At 39.5% G+C, this 25,809-nt stretch overlaps 1 protein-coding gene across 1 annotated transcript in view; it reads right to left on the bottom strand.

Moving 5' to 3' along the window:
- Nucleotides 1-17,662: 17,662 nt before the first annotated feature.
- The window catches only part of LOC138751708 (pituitary tumor-transforming gene 1 protein-interacting protein-like), a 64,649-nt gene continuing 56,502 nt past the window's right edge, over nucleotides 17,663-25,809 (bottom strand). Inside the window, exon 7 of the mRNA XM_069914350.1 lies at nucleotides 17,663-20,211. Within this exon, the coding sequence (XP_069770451.1) occupies nucleotides 20,162-20,211 (50 nt within the window). The 3' untranslated portion in view covers nucleotides 17,663-20,161. The remainder of the gene's footprint in view (nucleotides 20,212-25,809) is intronic.

The following is a 25,809-nucleotide window of genomic DNA, read 5'->3' as shown; positions in this document are numbered from 1 at the left end:
ACATGTGTATGTAATGTGTGTGTAAATTTAAGAAAAGTTATTTGGTTCACAGTTCAAACTCACTTCTTCCAAGTTCTCTGGATGCAGGCAATTCTTATACTGTGCAGGCTTTGGTGCTTGAAAGGTAAATGTTTACTGCTCAGGAAGGTTCTTGTAGGGTTTACAGAGAGATTTGTTGTTCCAGGATTTCCACAACTGAGGTACCACCATTAGTCACCTCAATGTCTCGCTGATGAAACTTGCCCCATCTGGGTTTTCCAGATGGTAACCTCTTTCTTTCAGGTTATGACAGAGCTCCTTCTGTTCCTCTTATTTCAAGAGAAATATCAGACAGATAGCACTTCCAGCCATCCACTGCTTTTGGAACTTTTCATCAGTTCTTCTTGGATTGCTGTTCAGATGCTTTTCAGTGTCCTACACACACTGGCTGAGAGAGCTGGTTAACTTGTCTTACCTCTTTCTCTCTCTCTCTCCAACTGAGACTCCAGTAAAAAGCATGTGACTTGCAAAAACCCCACCTTCTCCAGCAAACAACAGGAGTTCCTCCTTCTGCTCAAGTTGTTATTTTAAGCATAAACAAAACCCAGGAGTGACCTTCCTGTAAGCACCCTGCAGAAAGGTACTTGTAACTATCCTGGCACCAGTTCATAACAATGGTCATTCATTTTATGATGTCAGTTCAATTAACACCTACTTGTGAAAGGTGCTTAGATTCTCCAGAGATTTCAGTATTACTTCAGTCTTTCAAATAAGATCTGTTTTAAAATGTGTGTATGTATGTAACCTACTCTAAATCTTACCAAATTCCCCAAAATATTATAATCATTACAATAGAGGTGCACAAAAATGATGAGAGGCATTAATCATGTGGATGGGCAAAGGCTTTTTCTCCAAGGCTGAAATGGCTAACACAAGGGGGCATAATATTAAGGTATTGGGAGTAAGTACAAGAGACATTCAAGAGGTAAATTTTTCACAGAGAGTGGAGGGTGCATGGAATGAACTACCAGCAATGGTGGTGGAGGCAGGAACCATTTTATGAGACTCTTAGATAGGTTAACAAAATTGAGGAAATGGAAAGTTATACAGGAGGGAACGTCTAGGCAATTTTAGAGTAGGTTATTAAGTCAGCACATTACTGTGGGCTGAAGGGCCTGTGCTGCAGATTTCTATGTTCTATGTTCCTGAAGCTTTCCTTTTCTTCACAATATTTTAGTGTGACTTTTTTTGTGGTAATAATGAACTTTTGCCATCAAAAATGGAATTTTACTGATCAAAGGAGATTTAAAGTGTCTTAAAATCTCTAATTCCCACCGACAAAATGTGTTTTCTATTGTTCCCTTAACATAATTTGTGGAAGACAATATCTAGTAAAAACACAAAGCTGGGGAAACTCAGCAGGTCAAATAATGTACTTTATAGGTGGAGGGATATCCTATTTTGTTGCATCTGGGTGCAGAGGGGGCCAGGGAAGATGAGCAAGAAATGGAGGAAATGCAGGTAAGGGCTGAGTTGATGGTGCTAGAGGGGAAGTCACATCCTTGGCAGAAGGAGAATATCTGAGATGATCTGGACTGGAAGAACCCATCTCAGGAGGAGATGGAGGAACTGAGAGAAAGGAATAGAATCTTGCAGGGGACTAGGTGTGAATAAGTGTAGTTAAAGTAGTTGTGGAGTTGATAGGTTTGTGAAAAAGAGAAAGCTCATCTCTATCCACCTATTACTTCCTGCCTTTGGGACTGCATTCTCCCCCTCCCTCTCTCCCTTACAATTTTGTTCTGGTGCCTGCCTATATTTTACTCATACCTTGATGAAGGACATAAGCACAAAACATTGATTATATACTTTTATCTTTGCTATATAAAGTACACTGCTTGACCTGCTGAGTTTCCCCGGCATTGTGTTTTTTGCTTCAAACTCCGTGTCTTCAGACATTTGGGTTTTACTCACAAGATCTAGTAATTTTGTCATACCAGTATCAAGATCCAAAACATTTGAGATTTTCATTCTGAAACATAAATGAGCTGCCAATAATCTTGTATGAGTCCAGTGGCTTCAGGGAGGTACTGAATTTTACACTAATCCAGAATTTCAGAAAATATCAACTTACATTATTTCTTTTGCAAAAGATGCAACAAGTAAACTTTATTTCAAGAGAACTCTAATCCTAATCTATTCTATTAGCAGCACGTTACATGAGATTAATAAAACAAGAATCTGATATTAATTGGCACTAAGTGCCACATTAAGTCAGTCAGTTTCACCTTAACATAGATATTCCATACTCTCTTCCTCCTCCCAAAGGCTAACTTGTTTCTCTTTTCCCAGTGCTGTTGAAAATGTAATCATTTCTCTTTCCACAGATGCTGCCCTGACCTGCTGAGTGTTTCCAGCAGGTTTTTTTTTTGTTTAGCTTTCTAGTATCTATGGGGTTTTAATTTTTAAAATGTGTTTCATTCCTTCTGCCATCCTCCAGCCTCACTCAAGACATTCCCAAAAGAAGCAGTTCTGTGAACTTTGAGTTCAGGTGTTCTCGGCCAGTGATGCAGCCCTCTGTTTATTTTAAATGCCTTGAGATTTACAAAATGAATTAAAATCCATCATATTTTGAGATGACTGAAAAGATCACCAGACTCTGGAGAATTTTAAAGGTCAGAAATGAAATGAGCCCTGCAATTCCCTGGGTGAGATTTCTGAAATGAAAAGAGCATCTGGTACTATGAAGGTGCCTTTACATGGTTTTAGCTTGTGCAACCTAACATGTTGATAGTGGTGATAAGAATATAAATTTAGAGGTGGAGGAATAATTAGACTAATTTAAAAAATAGCAATATCAGTGTTTTTCAGCCAAAACACTGCTTTTATTGTTTTGCCTTCAGCTCCATGGGAAAGTTTGTTGAAATACTCAGAAGGAATAAACATTTTGAACACTAAACTGTTATGAACTTTGGTAAAGGCTTATCAACAGCAAGGAAGTACTGTTTCAGTTATATAAAATTTTGGATAGGCCGCATTGGGTGAACTTTGTGAAATTCTGGTCAACCCATTACAGGAAGGAGGTGGAGACTTTGGAAGGGGGATAAAAGATTTATCAGAATGTTGTCTGGATTAGAGGGTATGAGTTATGGGGAGAGATTGGATGAACTTGTTTTTCATCGACATTAAAGGCTGATAGTTTATAAATTCATGAGAGGCTTTGATAGGATGGCAGAATCTTTCCCCAGGGTGAAAATGTCACAAACTGCTGGATATGCATTTCAAGTGATGGGGGGGGTGGGGGGTGGAGGGCTTTAAGGGAGATGTGCATGGCAGCTTTTTACTCTAGCCAGTAGATGTCTGGAATAGGTTTCCAGGAATAGATAGTACCATGTAAGAGGCTTCGCGATACGATAGACATGCAATAGATGTGCAGGCAATAGAGGAAAATGTATCATTTGGATTTTAATTTGAAAACATGTTTGGTGGAGACGTAATGTTCCAGGGTTGTTTAAAATTCTGTTAACTTTATCCTACCAGTCAGTTCATCTAATTATGAAAAACTCTTGCCAGCACAAACTAATTAACCTGCACTATGGGGAGATGGTGCCAAAGATCACGAAACATGAGGGATATGAACAAAGGATTTGTCAAACTCCAATAAATGATTACTGCACAAAAGCAAAAAGAGTTTTCTAAAAAGGGTTGTAATTTCTGGTCATTTTTAAAAATTTTAAATTTAAATATAGAGCAACAGGCCATTTTGACCCATGAGTCTGTGTCGCCCAATTTACATCCAAATAACCTATACCCCTGGTACATTTTGTACAGTGGGAGGAAAATGGAGCCCTCAGAGAAAACCCACGCAGACATGGGGAGACCTTACAGACAGGGTGGGATTTGAACCCCGGTTCCGATCGCTGGCGCAGTAAAGATGTGCTAACCGCTATGCCAACCATGCCTCACTTTATCTATTCGTGCCTTTAACAGTTTGCTTTAGAAACAGGAAAACACCATCAATTCCTGTTGGTCAGAAGCTAAGAGCTTTGTTGATAATTTTTTCACTATCATTGACAAAAGGCTACAGCACAGAAAACAGATTATGCAACCTTTCTAGACTGTACCAACTCAGTTAGCCCCAATAATCTGCTCCCATTCCATAACCCTCCAGACACTTCCCAAACATCCAATTTATTCTTAAAACTCAAGATCGAGTCTGCACCCACCACGTCAGATGGCAGCTCATTCTACGCTCCCATCATTCTCTGTGTGAAGAATGTTTCCCTAAACCTTTCCCCTTTCACCCTAAAGCCATGTCCTCTGGTATTTGTCTCTCCTAATCTCAGTGGAAAGAGCCTACTTGCATTTACCCTTATAATTTTGTAAACCTATATCAAATCTCCCCTTATTCTTCTTTATTCCAAGGAATAAAGTCCTGACCTGTTTAATCTTTCCCTGTAACTCAACTCCTGAAAACCTGGAAACATCTTAGTAAATCTTCTATGCACTCTCTCAACCTTATTGATGTCCTTCCTGTAGCTAGGTAACCAGAACTGCACACAATATTCTAAATTTGGCCTCAATAATGTCTTAAATAACTTTAACTTAACAATACTTTGATTTATAAAGGCTAAGATGCCAAAAACATTCTTTACAACCCTTCCCACCTACAACACCACCTTTAGGGAACAATGTACCTGTATCCACAGGTCTCTTTGCTCCTTCACACTCCTTAATGCACTTCCATTTACAGTGTACATCATTCCTTGATCTTCCAAAATGCAATATCTCATATTTGTCTGTATTAAACTCCATCATCCATTTACTGGGCCATTCTCCCAGTAGGTCCAGATCATTCTGCAAGCTTTGAAAATCTTCCACTAAGCCTCCTATTTTTGTGTCATCAGCAAACTTACTGATCCTGATCCAATTTACCACGTTATCATCCAGATCATTGCTATAGACAACAAACAACAATGGTCCCATGGTCCCTGAGGCACACCACTCATCACAGGCATCCAGTCTGAGAAGCATCCATCCACTACCACTGTCTGTTTTCTCCCACTCAGCCAAATTTGAATCCAGTTTACAACCCCTCTATGGATACCTAGTCTTAACCTTCTGAACTAACCTCCCATTTAGGGTTTTGTCAAAGGCCCTATTAAAGACCACGTACACACATCCACAGCCTTTCCTTCATCTACCTTCTTGGAAAATTCCTCGAAAAACTCTACAAGATTGGTTAAACACGACCTACCATGCACAAAGCCATGCTGACTGTCCTTAATCAGCCCATGGCTGTCCAAATACCTTTCTATCCTATCTCTCAGAACTCTTTCCAATAATTTACCTACTACTGATGTCAGGCTCTCTGGCCTATAGTTATCTGGCTTACTTTTGGAGCCTTTCTTAAACAGCTGGACAACATGAGCTACCCTCAATCCTCCGGTGCCTCTCCCATGGCTAAGGAAATTTTGAATATATCTGTCAGGGCCCCTGCAACTTCAAAATTTGTCACCCTCAAGGTCCAAGGGAATATCATATCTGGCCCAGGGGATTTGTCTACCTTTATTCACTGCAAGGCAACAATCACCTCCTTCTTAATCTCTATATGTTTCAAGACACTTCTATTTGTTTCCCTTCCATCCATATGCACAATACCAGTTTCCTGAGTAAACACTGATGCAAAAAGAAATATTTAAGATCTCTCCCATTTTGTGAGGCTCCACACTTAGTTGACCACTCTGATGCTCTAGGGGACGAATTTTGTCCCTTATTATCATCTTACTCTTAATATATTGAAGAAACCCTTCAGATTTGCCTTCACATTAACTGCCAAAGCACCATATCCCTTATTTTGCTTTCCTGATTTCCTTCTTTATTATTCACTTACATTTTCTATACTCTGCAAGTACCTCATTTGCTCTTTATTGCCTATACTGGTTATACATCTCTCTTCTTCTTAATCACATCACCAATATCCCTTGAAAACCAAGGCCTATGCCTGTTCATTTTGCCTTTAATCTTGGTAGGAACATGCAAACTCTGCACCCTCAATATTTTGCCTTTGAAGGCCTTCCACTTGCTGGACACATCCTTGCCAGAAAACAGCTTACTCCAATTGACTCTTCCAAGATCTCTTCTCATTTCCACAAAATTGGCCTTTCTGCAATTTAGAACCTCAACTTGAGGACCAGACCTATCCTTATCCACAATTAATTGAAACTAATGACATTATTGTCACTGGACCCAAAATGCTCACCTACACAGACTTCTGCCACCTGATCTGCCTGGTTCCCTAATAGGAGATCCAGTATTGCATCCTCTCTTGTTTGTACCTCTACATACTGGTTTAGAAAACTTTTCTGTATACATTTGACAAACTCCAAGCTATCCCATCCCTTTTACAGTATGGGAGCCCCATTCAATATGCAGAGTTAAAATCTCCTAAGACCACAACTTTCTATTTCTTACAATGGTCTGCTATCTCCTGACAGATTTTCACCTCCAATTCTCTTGGACTTTTGGGCAGTCTATAATATAAGCCTATTAGTGTGCTCACACCTTTCCCATTTCTTAGCTCCACCCATTTGGCCTCCGTAGGCAAGTCCACAGTGCTATCTTGTCTAAGCACAGCGGTGATATTTTCCTTGACTGGCAATGCCTCCCCTTTCATCCGTCCCACTCTATTATGTCTGAAACATTGGAACCCCAGAACATTGAGCTGCCAGTCCTGTCCCTCCCACAACCAAGTCTCACTAATAACAATAACGTCATAATTCCACGTGCAAATCCAGGCTATAAACTCATCTGCCTGACTGACAATACTCCTTGCATTGAAATAGATGCATCTGAGATCCTTTCTATCATGTACAAACCTCTGCTTTCTGTCTTTACATGCAGTCCTCGCATGACCCTTACTGACCTCCACCTCACTATCTGCTCTTTCACTCTGGTTTCCCTTCCTCTGCAAGGATACTAGTCCTTCTCCAGTGCAGGTGCAAACCATTCCGTCGGAATAGGTCCCACCATCCCTGGAACGGAGCCCAATTATCCAGAAACACGAAGCCCTCCCTCCTGCACCATCTCTTTAGCTAAGTGTTGAGCTGGATTATCTTCCCGTTTCTAGTCTCACTAGCATGTGGCATGGGTTAGCCATCCTGAGATCACCACCCTGGAGGTCCTGTGCTGCTTCAACTTTGCACCTAACTGCCTAAACTCTCCTAGCAGGACCTCCTCACCCTTCCTACCCATGTCAATTGTCTCGACATGGATCATGATATCTGGCTGCTCTCCTTCCCTCTTCAGAATCAGCAGAACATTATCCAAAATATCTTCGACCCTGACACCAGGGAGGTAACAGATCATCTGAGACACTCACTCCTCTTTCACAGAACCTCTCATCTGTCCCCCTAACTATCGAATCCCCTATCACTACTGCGCTCCTCTCTTCCCTCTTTCCTTCTGAGCTGAGGGCCCAGTCTTGGTGCCAGAGACATGACCACTACAACTTGTCCCTGGTAGGTCGTCCCCATCAACAGTATCCAAAACAGAATACCTACTGTTGATGGGAACGGCCATAGGGTACTGTTCCTTCTGCCTCTTCCCTTTGCCTCCCCTGACAGTCACCCTGCTGCCAGCCTCTTGACTCTTTGTGGGTGACTGCCTCCCTAAAAATCCTCTCAATCATTGCCTCTGCCCCCGAATGATCCAAAGTTCATCCAGCTGCAGCTCCAGTTCTCTACTGCAGCTGGGTGCACCTCTTGCAGGTCTCGTCATCAGCAACAAATGTGTTGTCCCTGAGTTCCCACATACAGCAATCGGAACACTGGACTGAACACTGTTGCCTCCATTACTCAATTCTTCAGTTAATTAACTTAATTAAAGAAAGTTACCACTCTTACCTTACTGGGAGCAAATTCCTCCTCAGCCACTAGTCAACAAAGCCAGGCCAGCATTTTGAAAAGACGGTGGTGAGTCAATTCCAGATGAATGGCTTGCTAGACCATTTCAGGGGGTATTCAATACCTCGCAAGGTGTACGTCTGTAATTGCATTTGTAAACCAGGTAAGCCCTCCAAAAGACATTGATTGGAAACGGTTCAACATTCTGGGAATTTTTTATGGTAGCCATTCTAATTGTAGACAACCTGAGTTATAGACAATAAAACAGAAGTTAAATTCCACTGCCACCATGGTGGACACATGGTATTGTTCATCCAAGATTATTTGTCCAAGGAGAAGCAGAAAAAGAGCACGAACGTAATGTGAAGAGGTGTTAGGTAAATAGAGGATACTATTGCTGAAAGAAATACAACACTTTTCTCACGATGTATCTTTGATCATCATTGCGGCCTTGATGCAGGTCGATTGTGCAGAAAACAGGATTGTGTACTGCAAACCATAAGTGACAAGCTTTTTTTAATATTTGGAAGTCTCATCATCGATTATTTACAGCACTTCAACATTGCCCTCTCATTTCTGCACCCTTCATCCATGCTTTTGCTATCTCTAAATTTGAAATGTTGACTAACCGACTTGCTGAGTCCCTCTAACTTCTCTTGCTCACTCAAGATTCCACCATCTACAGGTCTTGTTCTCATCTCTTAAGTATGACTGTTTAGCTCCTTTGATGTTACTCTGTCTCACCCGCAGGAAAATAAATCTCAGAGTTTTATGTGATGTCATGTACATATCTGAGAATAAATCTGAACTTTGGATTTATAAAGCAGATTTTCATCCTCCATAGGATTTTCTGTTTGAACACAACTGTCAAAACCAGTTCCATTTTAACTTGAAATTAGCTAAGAGTTTGTGACTAGCGTGATGGTGCAATATTTTGGTACTAACACTGCAAAACCAACAACTTTGAGTCATCTCATACAAGGTGAAAACCTCTAATCCAGGAGGACACTTTGCCTGAAAAGAAAAGAAGTATATGTGCAGGAACATGTTGAGGATAGGAAAAAGGAAGTGCTGGATCTTCTTAAAAATATTAGGATTTAAAAGTTTCCAGAACTGGATGAGATATACCCCATTACTACAGGAACCGAGGGAAGAGATTGCTGGGGCAATGATCTCTGCGTCCTTCCTGGCCACAGGAGAGGTACTGGAGGATTGTAGGATGGCAAATGTCGTCGCCTTGTTTTTAAAAAAAGTATTACCTGTAGAGAGAATCCTGGGAATGACAGACTAATGAGTATTACATCAGTAATGGACAAACTATTGGAGAGGATTCTTAGGGAAGAAGGTTTTACGAGCATTTAGAGAAGTAGTTTTCTCAGGGATAGTCAGTTTGACTTTGGGAGGGGCAGGTCGTGCCTCACTAGCCTCATTGAGTTTTTGAAGAAACAAAAGAATTTGAAGGTAGAGTTGTAGATATGGTGTCAATGGATTTTAGTAATGCATTTGACAAGGTCCCCCATGGGAAACTCATTCAGAAAGTTATGAGGCATGGGATCCATGGAACCATGGTTGTGTGGATTCAAAATTGGCTTGCCTGCAGAAAACAGATGTTAGTGTTGGATGGAAGGTATTCTGCCTGGAGGTCAGTGACAAGTGGATTTCCACAGGGATCTGTTCTGGGACCCGTTCTCTTTGTGATTTTTATAACTGACCTGGACGAAGAAGGTTGGGTCAGTAAGTTTGCAGATGTCATGAAGATTGAAGGTGCTGTGGATAGTGTAGAAGGTTGCCATAGGATACAGTCAGGATGCAAAGTTGGGTAGAAAAGTAGCAGATGAAGTGATAACACATATGAAGATCAAATTGAAGAGAGAGTACATGGTTAATGGCAGGATTCTTAACAGTGAGGAAGAACAGAGGGACATTGGGTCCAAATCCATCTATTTATCAAGGTTAACATGCAGGTTGATTGGGTAGTTACGAAGGCTTCATTAGTTGGGGGATTGAGTTCAAGAGTCAAAAGGTAAGGTTGTAGCTCCATAAAACTCTGGTTAGACCACACAATTAGAATATTGTGTTCAGTTCTGGTTATCTCATTACAGACAGGATGTGGAAGCTATACAAAGGGTGCAAAGAAGATTAACCAGGATGTTGCCTGGATTGGAGAAGGTGACTTTTGAGGCAAGGCTGGCAGAGCTAGAACTTTTCTCTTTGGAGTGAAGAAAAATGAGAGGTGACTTCATGGAGGTCTACCAGATTATTAGAGGCATAGATAGAGTGGACATCAGCACTATTTTCCTGGGGCAAGAGTAGCAAACACCAGAGGACGTCTGTACAAAGTGACGCAATGAATGTTTAGGGGAGGCATCAGGGGTAAGTTCCCCCTCCCCCCCTAACAGAGTGCTTGGAATACATTGCCAGAGGCAGTGGTGGAGGAGGCTTTTACAATTTAAATTTATATTAAATGTTTAATTTTAAATTAACAGGCCTTTTCGGTTCATGAGCCCATGCAGCCCAATTACACCCATTTAACCTACAACTCCCGATAGGTTTCAAGCGGTGGAATGAAACCAAAACAAAAACTCACATAGTCACAGGGAGAACGTACCAACTCCTTACAGACAGCACAAGATTCAAACAGTGATACCGATCGCTGGCACTGTAACAGTATTGCACTAACTGCTTCACTAACCATGCCAACCTACGGACAATTCCAAGACTCATAGATAGGCACATAGATGAAAGAAAAATAAAGGGTCATAAGGGAGGGAAGCTTTAATTTTTTTTGAGTAAGTTTATATAGTTCATCACAGCATCTTGGGCTGAAGGGCCTGTTCTGTGCTGTAAATGTTCAATATTCTAAAAAATAACAGGGAGCTATGAGGTGATAGAGTGGAACAAGTATTGAGGAAGACAGGGTGCTCATTACCTGATAACATGAATCAGTTAATGAGTCTCTTTTCCTTTTTATGTCCTCTTTCCCACCCATTCTCATTCTCTCCCATTTCCTTACAGGATTCTTCTGCTCTCTCTTCCTTCTACACCCCACTTATGTTCAACCTGGTCTCTCTTTGTACCACCACTCTCACCTTCTCTCCAAATCAGATTCCAGCACTGGCAGGCTTATCACCTACTTCACCTAATATGGCTCATCTTCCTCCACATCTGCCTTTCTTGTCTCTCTCTCTCTCTTTGACTGGCACCTGCCAATCTTCTGCCTTTAACTGCCCTGTCTTCACTTCTTCCTGGTTTATCCTATCAGCCTTACAATTTCTTCTCTACTCTGCAATCTCATTCTTGAAGGCTCCAGCCCATTGGTTTTCTCCCACTGAGGTCCCTCGACCTGCTGAGTTCCGCCAGGACCATGGAACCTCTTGCTCTGTCAAGAAGATGGGCGAGTGTGAGAACTCAATGAGATGCAATCTACCATCATCAAGGGGATGGTGAAATTAGTATATAACATGATCACAAAATTGCTAATACTCTGAAGTTTCATTAACTGCAAATGTAACTGAATTATTTAGAATGAAAGGGTTAATACCATTCCAGCAACAGGAATATTAAATAATCCTTACAGAGATGAAAATGCTTCAATAGATGCGTGTCATGATAAAGGTGGGTACTGAGAAACAAAGCCAATAAATTCAAGACATTGTAGATGATGATGGTGTGCATCTACTTTCAAAGCTGTGATCCTGCATGAACCTTGGCATGCAGAAGAAATGTTTGGATGCCTGAATCATTCTTGAGCAACCCTGCAGAATGCTTTATGAGTTTTACGGTTTTCTACTACTAATGACACTGCTTAACATCATTGTGAGTCAGCCTCAGTTATCAGAAGCAAGAGTTGGCAAAGAAAGAAAAGTCACAATCTAGATCAGTGTTTTCTGACTTGGTGTTATAGAGCACCACAGGGCTACATCAGCATCTGCAACTCCAGCTCACTTGTGACTATCTCATATTTCAACTTCCATGTCATGAACCAGAATGCCAATCTGCCCTCAATGCAAAAAATAATACATTGAATATTCTGAAGTAAATTTATCAAAGTCAATATCTATGTATTTAACAGCTATGATTCTTGTGCCTTCCATGTAGCTTTACTCATCCCTGTTGTCCGATGTAGTGCTCATCCATTGGATTTAGCCAGGCTGAAATGCTACTAATCTTTCATGGGAGACACAGTAGGAAGCATTGGAATGTAACCTCAAGATCTAGGGTGGGAAGGCCTGTGTGTAGACATCTTAAGGGACAAGGTAGAAATCTGGGTTGAATGCAGATGGACATCATCAAGGAAACTGGCTGATGGCCAGGGGTAGGAAGAAAACAAAACCTGCTCCAGGAAGCTACTTTTATATTCAACTCAGCAAGCCTAGCAGCCCATTTGAAGATAGATTGCTGGATGTCTCACAGCAGTCTAGCAATCTATTCGAAGATGGACCACAAGCCTCCGGTGAGACGATCCTGCAAACCCCTTTCTTTGTCCATTAAACAAGGGGTGATGAAAGCAATCTGGGCTTGCATGGTTGCATTCCAAGCACTCAAGGCAGGATGGTGTCTGGAGATTATGACAGCAGCTATCAAACACTGTATCATTGGTGCCGACAACTTCCATTCTGGGAATAATGTGCTGTTTGCTGGTCCTGAATAATTGGAGAAATGAGCACTCCAAAATCAATAAAGCTAGGCAAAAGTCCTTTGTTGAAATAAAAACTGTCAACTTTCCAAATTTATTTAAAAATATTGAGACTGAAACCTCCTGTCATGTGAAGTTACATATTGAGAGATTACTCAGCAATTCAGAAACAAATCTGAAAAGTGAAGCAATTGGGCATCAGTATTACAGTCCATTATTCCATTTCTGATGATTAATTAAAAATGCCTGAGAAAAAAATTGTTGATGCAACAAACCTGTAATGTTTTATTTAATATAACAAATGCACATTTTACCTTTTAAATCAATTTTTCATAACCAATGGATGACTTCTAAAAGTTGTTTTGAGCTAGTTCCAGTGAGACTGGCAAAGGACAATTCAAGTGAGACTGGCAAAGGACAGTTCAGGCCTTATTGCAGCCTGGACACATACAATTGTATTGGCCTGTCTATGCCTCTCATAATTTTATATACGTTGATCAGATCACTCCTCAGTCTCCTTCACTTCTGGGAGAATGAGCCCAACTATCCAATCTCTGCTTATAACTAAAGTGTTCCAATCCCCACATTAGGCTGAATCTCCTCTGCACTCTCTCTCGAGTGTAATCACACCTTTCCTAACTGCACATAACATTTGTGGTCTAAAGTTGCTGAGGGTCCCATTGAGAATGGCTGATTTAATGTATCCCACTGTAGTTATTTTTTTTAAATGAAGTAGCTAATTGTCTGCATCATGAATTGCGGATCATATGTACATTATCATTAATATTTTTGGAATGAAATTTCATCCAAATTGTCAAGTGATTTATATCCTGTTGTAGCCTTAGACCAGGGTGGTCAAACCACAGCTCATAAGCCACATGCGGCTCTTTGACGTATAATGTGCAGGTCCCGGAAATACGTTGCTTGAGAACATTCAAGTTCCTGACACCCCATCTGCAGACTCTCGCCTAAGCCCTGGCCACCTGGCCACTGGCGCTCCCGATGTCACGGTCACCCTCCCATCCGAATTTCAGATGCCCAGGCCGCCCTCCTACTGAAGGTCCCGACGCCACCACCACCCTCCCATCTGAGCTTTCAACTCCCCGGTCGCCCGCCTATCTGAGCTCCTGGTGCCCCAGCCATCCACCCAACACAGCTTCCAACGACCTGAACATTGCTAGGAAATCTGTCCTTGAAATTGTCAATTTCATACACTTAAATGGGAAGACCATCTGACAGTTCAAAAAGTTTATTGAAGAACTGGAACTTAAAGATTAACTCAGTGATGACTCTTTCTATTGCAGTGTGAGGTGACTGTCAACCAGCAACTTCTTGAGTAGGTTTGTAGATCTGTTGGAGGCTATTATTACTTTTCTTGAAGTGAAGATTCTGTCCTCAGCTGGAAAATGAAGAATGGATACAAGATCTAATGTCCCTTACTGAGATAATGAATCATCGACAAACTCTCAATTTGCGCTCCAAGGATAGGATTGTTTCTGATCTTATTCAATTTTCAGCTTTCAGAATAAAATAAGAGATTTTCAGAGACATTTGTCAAGAAACTTCAGTCACTTTCCTAATCTCAAAAGGAAAGTAAATACATTCCCTGATATTGAAATAAAAGACCACAAACTTGCAGAATACAAAGTTAAATTACAAGATCTGCTTGATAATTTCCTAGCCAGGTTTGAGGACTTGCAGAAGATGAAACCCTGTTTCACCTTTCTTGTAAATCCATTCATGGTTGATGTGATCAATGATAGTTGTCCAATTCTCAGTGCTCTGGTTACAGATTCATCTGCTATGGAAATGGAACTAATGGAATTACAGAAAGACCTAAAATAAAGATGGTCCATAAATCCTGGTCTACAATTGAGTTATGTAAGTACATTCCAAAAAAAAATCCTGAACTGAATAAAACCAGTGTACGATTCATCTCAATTTTCAGCGCATACTGCTCTGAATTACTGTACTCTGTAATGAAGTTTGTGAAATCAAAGCATCGTGTAATCCTTACATATCAACACCTGACACTGACAGAGCTAATTCGTACAGCCATGACAACATATCAGTCGGATTTTCAACAATTCACAACCAAGATGGAGACTCAGAATAATCAATCAGGATTCTGAAAATATTTGGTATGTATATGTGTACTACGATTATTGAAACTAATACAAATTAGCAGTTTAAAAACTATATACGTGAATAAATATTATTAAGTGAGTGTACAGGTATTTCTTAATATTTGTATAACATTTTTGTCACAAAATATGCATGTAAGAGTAAAATCCTGAATGTAATATTTTTTCATGCCTTGAAGATTCTACTTTTAAGTCATCCAGAATTATTAAGGAAAAGCATCACTGATTTTGCCTTTATTAATACAGGATTCCTTAACCTTAAACCACTGACAGAAACAACCACAGTTCATGTATACTGGAAGCAGACTCATTGGCCTTTCCAGACAGCTAAATTAGCATTTAAACGAACTGCTCAAGTCCACTTCCACTAGCACAATGATAAACAGCCTGACAGAACCCGTTCCCATTTCAATAACAGCTGACCGATAAGCGATCTGTCAACGTTACTACAGAAGACAGAACATCACACCTCAGGCAGACACCAGAGGAATCCTTTTTGCTTTGTGCATGTTAAGGAAAGACTTCCTTCACTTTGTGTGTTTTAAGCCCTTTTTATGGAGTGACACTTCATTGAAGTCAGCTCAACAAGGAAAAACAGAGGTGGACTGACCTTTTATGGAGAAGGCCTACAAGGCTGCTCCAGCACTGCTTTTATGGAGAGTGGCATCGGAGACCATCCTCTGGAGCTGAGGGAGGCAGGATGAATGGAGCAGAGGTGGCGGCAGTCACCATAAGGTCATACATATGCGCCAAGCAATGGCTGTCTTCGTTACCCATAATCCCCCATGTAGCTGGAACTGCAGTTCCAGCTGAGTAGGGGATTATGGGTAAAGAAGATGGCTATTGATCCCGCATTAAAACAAAAAAAGGTTCTCATTATAAAACCTGAGGCTTCCTCGTCCAGCTCTTCTGCCTGGCTCTGCCCCTCCGGCACACTGAGCCCGGCTCTTCGCTCCCATCTTTCATCCATTGGACTCCCCAGCTCTGCTTCTCCGTGTCCATTCCTCAGCATCTCTCCTCCTTCCTCCTGGGCTGTGGAGCTCAGCATCCAAGTCCCTTCGCCCTCTTGCCCCAGCAGCTCGACACTCTTCAGGCCTCACTCCCTCCACTCCCCCTCACCTTGCTGCCATCCTCCTCTGCAGTGTCGGTGGCCTTAGTGCAAGGGGCAGAGGGAGAATAGGAAGAGAACATTTCCAGGTGGCAGGAGTGAGCTCTAATCACGTTGGGAGCCTTGGTAGTGGCTTTTGGGTCATGGGCTGACAGGGTCCTCATCAACCCACCCCTAAGGAGCCGCATTTAGTGGTATTGCCTTTATGGAGCAAGGTGGAGCGACTTGTTTCACCTCTGGGACAACCCCCTGGACAAATTGATGTCCGCATCCAGCATCCGATGTTGGCATTTTTATGGTAAAGCGATGTAAAGGCGGAGAACGTAAAAGCAACATATAGATTTGATTAACGCTCCAGACTAATAATTAGCATTTGATAATTAAATCTTAACCCAAAAGTATACTGAACATGGATGTTCGATATATATTGGAGACAAACTCTCGAGATGTTACCTCAAACGTTTAAAGACCTGAAACTTCAACAGGGTTAACTGTTAATGTATATAACCGTTGGACATCAGTAATTTACATTTCTTAAGAAAGAACCACAATGACATATGGTAATAAGGAACTCAAACAGTGTACCTCAAATGAATTCAAAGAACTTGTTTATCAATTTATGAGAAATATGGCACAAAAATATACCATAAATACTGTGCCAAATCACTGTGATCTATGATCTTGGATATTGACTAAAGTGACACACTGTCTACCGAACTTGACATTCCTCACTCCCACTAGCATAATTTAATAAATCTGTATTGTATGCTCCGTGGTTCTTCTATGTATTTTCGGTCTTGACAGTGTGGGCCAACTCTCATACATCTGAAGTTTTTGTATATGGCTCTTGCATTAAGCAAGTTTACTCACCCCTGCCTTGGACCATCTTCATCGCTCCCCTCAACTCTACCAATTTTTTGTCTCATGCAAACTTATTAATAATACCTTCTATATTCATATTCAAGTCAATAATATTAAACAGTAAATGCCCCAGCACTAGTCTCTGTGGTATACCACAGTCATCCTTCCATCACAAGCCAATTTCAGATACAATAGCCATTGCCTTTCTTAAGTTCCCTCTCTCCTATATCTTCTATATTCCCAAGGGAATTGCTTGATTGTAATTACCTATATCTAGAATGGGGCCCAAGTCTGGACATCACATATATCAAAGATCCTTGAGTTGAAAAGTATACAAACAAGAGCCACAAATCATCACATTGATTTCTACAACACTTTTTTTAATTAAAATAAATTACATTGCCTTTTAATTGTTCAGAAGGATTTAAAAATCTTAGAATCTTAATTGACTATATGCAAGTATTCTGTCCATCAACATAACTTTCAAACTAACATAGGCTAATGATAAACCAGAGCATTAAACATCTTAAGTCGATACCAGTACTTATAATGCAAGTTATGAAAATAATAAATTTTTAACCACATCATTTGGTTATTAATTCCAATATGATTTAAAAAATAATTACCTACTGCTTTGATAAATTAATCTTTCATAGCACAAGTAATACCCTTAGGAACAAGGCTTTGTGTAATATACAAGGAACATACAATCCCACCGAAAACAGCATGACTCTGACACAAAATACTTCATTGTGCACAAGTGTAACTAAATCTTCAGTTTTGGTAAGATGTATTAAAAAGCAAAGATAAATTTAGAATCAGCAGTTTTAGTCAGATAGAGTATTTCTGCAAAAATGTTTTTTATACTTCAAATGTGCAATACTAAAATAAAACCCAATGCAACATTGGTTTTAATTCATACTTTACCAATACTATGCGGGACAAGTTGCTAAAAAAATGCAGTCTTTGTAACTGTCATTCTCTGAAAAATATATAATAATATTGATTTTTTTAATGAATACCATCAGTCACATTCAATGTTTGGAAATCAGAAAAGGTATATTTACATTCAACAAGGCAATTTGGTGTGTTTATAACTGTCTGTCTATAAGTATCTCGGAGTTTTTACATCATAAATATTATACTTAAGAATCCACAAAAAAAAACATGACATCAATGATCACTTTTCAATGGAAATAACCAACTTTTGGTCAGATGATGATCAATAAATTGTGAGTATGTAAGGGCAGTGTCCTCACCCATCAGGAGGATATGATTATCTTGAGTGAGTAACAATGAATTACACTTTATAACTGCATGGTACCATCTCCATATGATTCCTCCTGGGCAACAGGTTAGCTTGCTCAGTCGACCTGCTGGATGTCATTGATGCATCAATTTTTAATTCAGGGGAAAAGAAGACACAAGGAAGAATATTTGACAATGCAGAATTAATTTAAGAATAAAAGTTTGCAGGACAGTTAATGTATGGAAGGTCCAGTCAATGTCACCTGTCCTTTGGATGCTAGTGTTTTTAAAGTTTGTTTGCAACTGGCAAAAACAAAGCAAATATTGTTAAACTTGGCATGTGACTATCCAGTGCCAAGAATGAAAATTAGTCCATGGTAGTCAGTGCGGACAAAGATAAGAGGGGTCCTTGATGGTTTTTAAAATGACACAGCTGTGAGCCTAGGCAGCTTTAATTTGGGCGAGATTAAGAAAATAAAGATTTCAGTGCAATTTTATTCTTCTTGAATTAAATGTGATCAAGTACCTATTGAAATCAAAGATAGCCCAACAATTCTTATTTCCAAATCTGATCATCTTCTTTTAATGCAAGGATAAAATGTCTTGGGATTCTCTTTAATTTTCTCCAAAGTCATTTTATTAGTCTTTTTTACCTTTCTAATACCTTGCTTGAGTACTTCACTGCAATTTTTATATTCCTCCAGGGCTTGATTGTAACTTCCTAAACTACATGTATGCCTCCTTTTTCTCTTTGACTAGATTAATGACCTCTCTTATTCTCCAACCTTGCCATATAGTCTTCATCCTCAATGCAACATACCAGTCCTAGTCTCTAATTAGTTAGTACTTAAACAACTCCCACATGTCAGTTATCAGCTTACCATATAACAGTTACTCCCAATTAACTCTGCCTAATAATGTCATAATTTGCCCTCCCACATCTCAGTACTTTACCCACAAGGTAAAGCTTACCCCTATTCAAAACTAACTTGAAACAAGGATTATGATCACTTTTCCTAAAATGCTCTCCTACTGAATCTTCAATCTCCTGACCAGCGTCATTTTACACTGGAGGGTTGTGATGCATGTTCATTTTGGAATTGTAGATCCTAATCTTCATAATTAAATTAATTCCCCTTTTGTTTGAATATATGGACATTAACCTGCAAGAAGTCATTAGTAGATATGAGAAACCAAAAGGTTTTGAAGGTATGGTGAATATGACAATTTACATGTCAGTTCTATTGAGGATGGCTCTTGCAAGATCAAAAAAAATGAAGAAATAGAAAGAATTTGAAATCTGAACAGGACTACAGTCCCTTAGGGTCAGTTAAGGCAGTTTAAAAATTATTGATTCAAATGATTAAAGAAGTGGTCATACCCCAATGAAACAATCTAATTTAGAAAATCAATGGATTGTTTTTAAATACTTATCCTGTTAAACATAATCTTTCCCAGGCTAGATCTGAAATGAATAGGACCTAGAGACACTGTTGGATGACTAAAGTAATTTTGGGCCATATTTCCAGGTATGCCTGTCATACCCTGAAATCAGTGGGAATAACATGCTGGAATTAATTTGCAATAAATTCTCCTAGTATAGGTGGTCTGTTTTTAAACAACCAAGATCTGTTGATTTTGTTGGAAAGTATAGGTAACAAATGATAATTTTAGTAAACTCTATCATATTGGATGATAAAACTATCAGGTTCAAAGATAACAGTAGCTCCCTCAGTAAGACCTTTTTGGATACTATGGAGTTGAGTCAGTGCAATTGTTTGGCTTTGTTATTGAAACTACAAGGAAATTATTTTGAGATATTAACTCTTATGAGCATCAAGTAAGGGTTTCTCCACAGTGTCTAGGACCAGTTTTTAATGTGCAATTGACATTGAGATTTTATTTTTATATAGACTTGTATGGTTGAATTTGAGTTCAGTTACTCTTGTTTGTTTTAATTATAACTTTTATGATGTTTTAATTATTTATGCTAACGAAATGTAGGTTTGAGAACTTTCTTTTCATAAACATAAACACTAATGCTATATTTAATCTGTTGTCCAGACCCAGTATCTATTCTTGTAATAGGTAGGTTTTTTTAAGCTTCACGATTTGATTCTGGCTTAATACCTGTAGGTTGTAACCATGGTACCTCAAATCTGGTAGCAACACATGTTTGACTAAAAACAATTATGAAAAGTATTAACTAAACACTGAAACATCAGATAGATAGCCACTGAAATCCATTTAGCCACTCTTCAAAGTCCAGTCAATGTGTGAATCTCTATTCATTCTCAAACCTGCAAAAGGGGGGTTCAGAATTCTCAATAAGGCCTGAAAAGAAAAAGAAAAATTCTGTTATCCATACAATAAATTGACACGAGAATTCAAAACCAGATATTGAACTTCTTCAGAATATTTATTTGTTCAACATCGTATCTAACCAACTTGAGAGTTTTCATGATGCAAAACAGAATTTTGATTTGATACATCATTAGTAGAACAAGCAAACCCATACCAGTCTCTTCTACCAAGCCAATATAGTAGGTATTGAGGCCTAGTTACACTCAGTCAGCTATTCTGACATGCTAAATCATTCACATGCCTGACAACACTTTGGAAAGAGATAACAAGGCAGACAAAGATAAAGATTCAAGGATTTGCTTAAAGCCTCTTATAAAATGGAGTTGCTAAGTAAGTCCTGCAAAAGACCACTCAAAGAGGAACAGCAGCATTTGGATTGCTATGTGTGTATATTTGAATGAAGTGGCAGAGCATTTTAGGGGGAAAAAAAATCAGGGATTTACAAAACAGAGACAGAAAGCATCAGCAAGAACGTAGTGATAAATGTTTAGAAAATTCTGGGTTTATGTATTATGTCCAGTTCTAAGAACTATACTTTAAGAAAATGCAGGAGATAATGGCCATGAGGGACTCCAGTCATATGCATAAACAGAAGCTGAGGTTGTTTTCTTGAAACAAAGGACGCTGTGAGGAGACTTTAGACTGCAGATGGGATTTACCAACACGCTTCCAAGCAATGAGAGACTTTAGTTATGTGGATATGGATAGGATTTTTTTTTTAAAAAAGCAGAACCATTCCAATCAAAAAGATGATTGACAAAAGAACCAAAACTGACATGAGCAATCTTGTTTGTTTTTTTTAATTTAATGTTGGTAAGAATCCACAATCTACTGCCAGAGATAGTAGCTGAGGCAAAATCAACTGCGTTCAAAAGTGTACAGGTCATAAAAGCTCTGGAAGTCACTTCTTGGGATCTAGTTGTCATTGGCAAGCCCAGCATTTGTTGCCCATCCCCACGGTTTCTGGGGAAATATTGACGAGCCACATTCTTGAATCACTGCAGCCCTTCTGGGTAAAATGTTTCAGGATTTGCATCTAGTAACAAAGAAAGTCCTGTAATACATTTCCAAGTCAGGATAGTGTTCAACATGGAAGAAAGTCTGCTGATTGTGGTATTCCCATGCAATGTTTCCTATATCCTCCTTGCAGCTCTATTTCTTCTTGGTGGTAGAGGTTGTAGGTTTAGGCAGTGCTCCTGGAAGAGCCCAGCTAAGTAACTGTAGAGTATTCTGTAATTAATAAATACTGCAGTCACTATCCATGAGTGAAGTAGGGTGCTGAATTGGCTTCAATTAAATAGGCTGTTTTATCCCATACAAGTCAAGCTGCTTGAGATTTGTTGGAGCTGTACTCAATCAAATGAGAATATAGAACACAGCGTTCCACAGCATGGAAACATGCCCTTGTGCCTATCTTATCCATTCCAACTAAGCCCACATTCAGTCCACATCCCTATTAATCCATAGAATCATGTCATTTTGCCCCTCTACTCTGTGCCGACCATCATCTCCTAAGTCCTACTGGCCTGGTCCCATTCCATAACCCTCCAGGGCTCTCCTACCCACGTACCTATCCAATTTTTTTTAAAAACATACGATTGAGCCTGCATTTACCACATCAGATGGCCGCTCATTCCACGCTCCCACCACTCTGAGTGAAAAACTCCCCCCCCCCCATGTTCCCCCTAAACCTTTCCCCCTTCAGCTTAAACTAAGACCTCTTGTATTTATTTCCCCCAATCTAAATGGAAAAAAAACTACCTGCATCCACTCTGTCTATACCTCTCTTTCCTATCCATGGTACCTCTCAGTAACAGTACAGCACAGGAAAAGGCCCTTTGGCCCATAATGTTGATGCTGAACATAATGCTGATGTAAATTAATCCCATCTGCCCATATATGATCTATGTCCTCTAGTCCCTGCCTGTCTAGGTGCCTCTTAAATGCTGCTCTATCTTCTATATCCTCATTTGACAGCATATTCCAGGCACTTTCCACTCTGTAAAAATAAGAAACCTGCTTCGTCAATTTACCATCTATTAGTGTTGCTACTTTCAGAGAGCTATGTATTTGACCCCAAGATCTTAGAATATATCAGTGCTCCTAAAGATCGTACCATTTACTACAAACATCTCACATCTCACATATCCAGATTAAACTTCATATGCCATTTCCCTATCCTATTTCCCAGTGATCTGGCACATACCTCCAAGTCACAATCTATCACTACCTTCCATGGCCAAGCCAAATTCTAAATGCAATCTGCCAAGTCGTCATGACTTCAAGTTTTAAAAAGTCAAATTCATATTTACATTTATTGTCAGATGTGCAGAGATACTGTGAAAAGATTTGTCTTAACTCGCATCATTGACTGTCCCTCGGTCTCCACAGATACTGCTCAACCCAGTGAGTTCTGCCAACATTTTGTTATTTTGCTCCACATTCCATCATTTGCAATCCATGTGCCTTAATCCCCCAACCATCCTATCACAAGGAACACTGTTGAAGTGGAGAGCACAAAGATTGCACGATACACAGCCTCTGAACTGTTCTTGAAAACAAAACATTTATTGATGTTGATGGGAGAGACACCATGATGACATCAAGTGAAGATGGTTGAAGGAGGAACTTTCATGTCATGAATGGCACGGTGAGCATATTGGTTATTTCAATGCAGTTATTGTGCCAGCGATTGGACTTGTGATTCGAATCCCATGCACTGTGAGGTGTTTGTATGTTCTTCCCATGTCTGTGTGGATTTTGCCCGGAGGCTCTGGTTTCCTCCCACCATTCAAAACATAACGGGGTATGGGTCAATTGGGTGTAATTTGGCAGTACGAGCTCATAGGCTGAAATGACCTGTTACCATGCTGTATGTCTAAATTTAAACATTCAAATTTAAGAATTTGACTTCGCTTTTATCGACCAAAACCCAATTGTTTGAGGTCTGACTGCTTCATTTCCTGACAAATTTAGTGTGACATTTTCAGTTAACTGTCCCAACTTCTGTCCTTATTATGGAAGGAAAGTCCTTGATGAAACAACCAAAGATGGCTTAAGCCAGGATATTGCCCTGAAGAACACATAACCCTAGACTACTATGGTCGACCTACAACAAGCTCAACCATCATCCTTAGTGTGAGCTGTCTCCAACTATCAGACAATTTTCTCCTTGATGGGTATTGGCATCAATTTTACCAGGGCTCCTTTAGGCCATATTTGGTTAAATGCTGTCTGAATGTCAAGGACAATCACTCTCAGCTCATGTTTAGATCAAGATTGTGATTAAGTTTGGATCTTACTGATCCAAGCAAATTGGTGAGCAGAGTTTTTAGATTATAGAATTGATAGCTTGCTATTTGTTTGGTAGCATTGTTGACAACATCCTTGATCAGAGGAGATCAATAGGGCAGTAATTGGCTTGATTGGATTTACCCTTTTTGTGTACGGGACACACCAAAATAATTTTTAATTGTCAGGTAGATGCTATGTCAGAATTCTGCTGGAAACTTGTGGCAAGAGACACAGCTAGTCCTGGAACATAGCATTAACAGTTGAGATATAATATCTCAATATAATTATCAAGTCCCAGAGTCTTTGCTTTATCCAATATTCTCAGATATTTCTTGATGTCATGTGGAAGGAATCAAATTGGTTGAGGACTGGTTTCTATGATGGAAGAAATCGAGTCATTCATAAGGCAATTCTGATTGAAGGTGTTTCAGCTGTGTGGTATTTTTCCTAAGTAGAGCTGATTTGGATTCATATTAAAACCATTGATCAGAAATTCAGGGATGTTGCTCAGCTATTAATATTTCTCAATTTATGGAATACAGACAACAGAAGAGTGGGTTCAGTGATGGATAAGTAATCAACATCGTTGCCCTACTGCTGCCAGAAATACCAATCCTACATTGTAAGAAATTGTGCATCTCTCCAATTATTGCTAAAAACAAGGAAAATGAGGCAGAGCAAGTTGCAGAATTTATTTTCAACCTTGAAACCACTTTTTAAAAAAAAGTGGAATGTGTAAGCAATTGAAATAAAGCTAGAGCCAATAATGTTGTGCTTGAATAATGAAAAAACAGACAAAACAGAATATTTGCAATCCATGATTGGACTAGTTTTCTTGTTTTTCTTTTATCACTGAAAAGAATGTATATTTGTCACAACTAATTTACTATTTCTTGAAGGACTATTCATTACTAACCTCCCTCAAACTTTCCTTTCTCTATATTGAAAACCCTTCTTTGAGATTGAACATTATCAATTTAATGTAAAACAAATATGACTGCAGATACTGGAGCCTGAAACAAAAACACAAATGTTGGAAGAACTCAGCCAGCCAAACAGCATGTAGAATCACTAAACCAGTTGATGTTTTCAGGTTGGAGACCATCAGAAATCAACTTGATGTAAAAAATTTTCTTAATAGTCACCTTTATAACAAGATTATTTATTAACCCTTCTGCATTGCAGAGAACTAGATCTAGTCATACACCAGAGTGTATCCAAGCTGAACATCAAGTATTCAGTATATCTGCACTGGTCCTATTTACCAGCATTGGATCCATAGATTGCTATGGTTTAGTATTTCAAGTGTAGATATTTTTAAAATTAATGAGTCGTCATGCCTTCAGCATCTATTCAGATGGTGAGTTTTAAATTCCAGCTGCCCTCTTGATGGAAAAAAAATCCTTTTCGCATCCCCTCTAAACTTTTTGACTCTCATCTGAAACATTCACTTTCTATTTTGAGACAGTTTGTTACGGGTAAAAAAAATGTCATTTTATGAAGTTCAGTGTTATCTGATTGTACAATATACAATTCTAGAATCTAGTGTGCACATAGAGTACATCCTACACACAAATGACATATACACATTGTGATCCAAAATTAGCGCAGGGGCAGCATAATTAGCGTAGCTAATTGTAATGCTCTTACAACACCAGCAATTTGGACTGGGGTTTGAATCCTGCACTCTCTGTAAGGAGTTTGCATGTTCTCCCTGTGTCTGCGTGGGCTTTCCCTGGGAGCTCTAATTTCCTCCCACCTTTCAGAAATGTACCGGGAGTTGTAGGTAATTGGGTATAATTGGGCAGCATGGGCTCGTGGGCTGAAAGGGCCTGTTGCCATGCTGTATGTCAAAATTTAATTATAAAAAAAATGTACGGGTTTCTAAAATTGTTTAACAGTCTCACTACTGTGGGAAGAAACTGTTTCCCAGCCTGGCAGTCCAGTTTTTTTTCTTTTTAAAATATTTATATTTATACAAATCCTACATACAAAGTAATTTAATAACAACAAAACTGGTCATATCATGTGTGTGTGATGATATATAGTATACATATACGTACACATACATACACACACACACACACACACACACACACACACACACACACATAAATATACACACATACATACACACCAGTCCTGTTTTTTTATGCGACTGTATCTCTTCCTTGACGGTAGTGTGGCCACTAGAATTACAGTGAACATGACAAAATAACCACACAAGACGTTTCCAGAGTCATCACCCACACAACCTTGTAAAACCCAGAATCA

This window comes from Narcine bancroftii, chromosome 1, assembly GCF_036971445.1.
Source record: "Narcine bancroftii isolate sNarBan1 chromosome 1, sNarBan1.hap1, whole genome shotgun sequence".
Taxonomy (NCBI): domain Eukaryota; kingdom Metazoa; phylum Chordata; class Chondrichthyes; order Torpediniformes; family Narcinidae; genus Narcine; species Narcine bancroftii.
The sequence above is the reverse complement of the archived record's forward strand: the minus strand, read 5'-3'. Positions and strand labels throughout refer to the sequence as shown.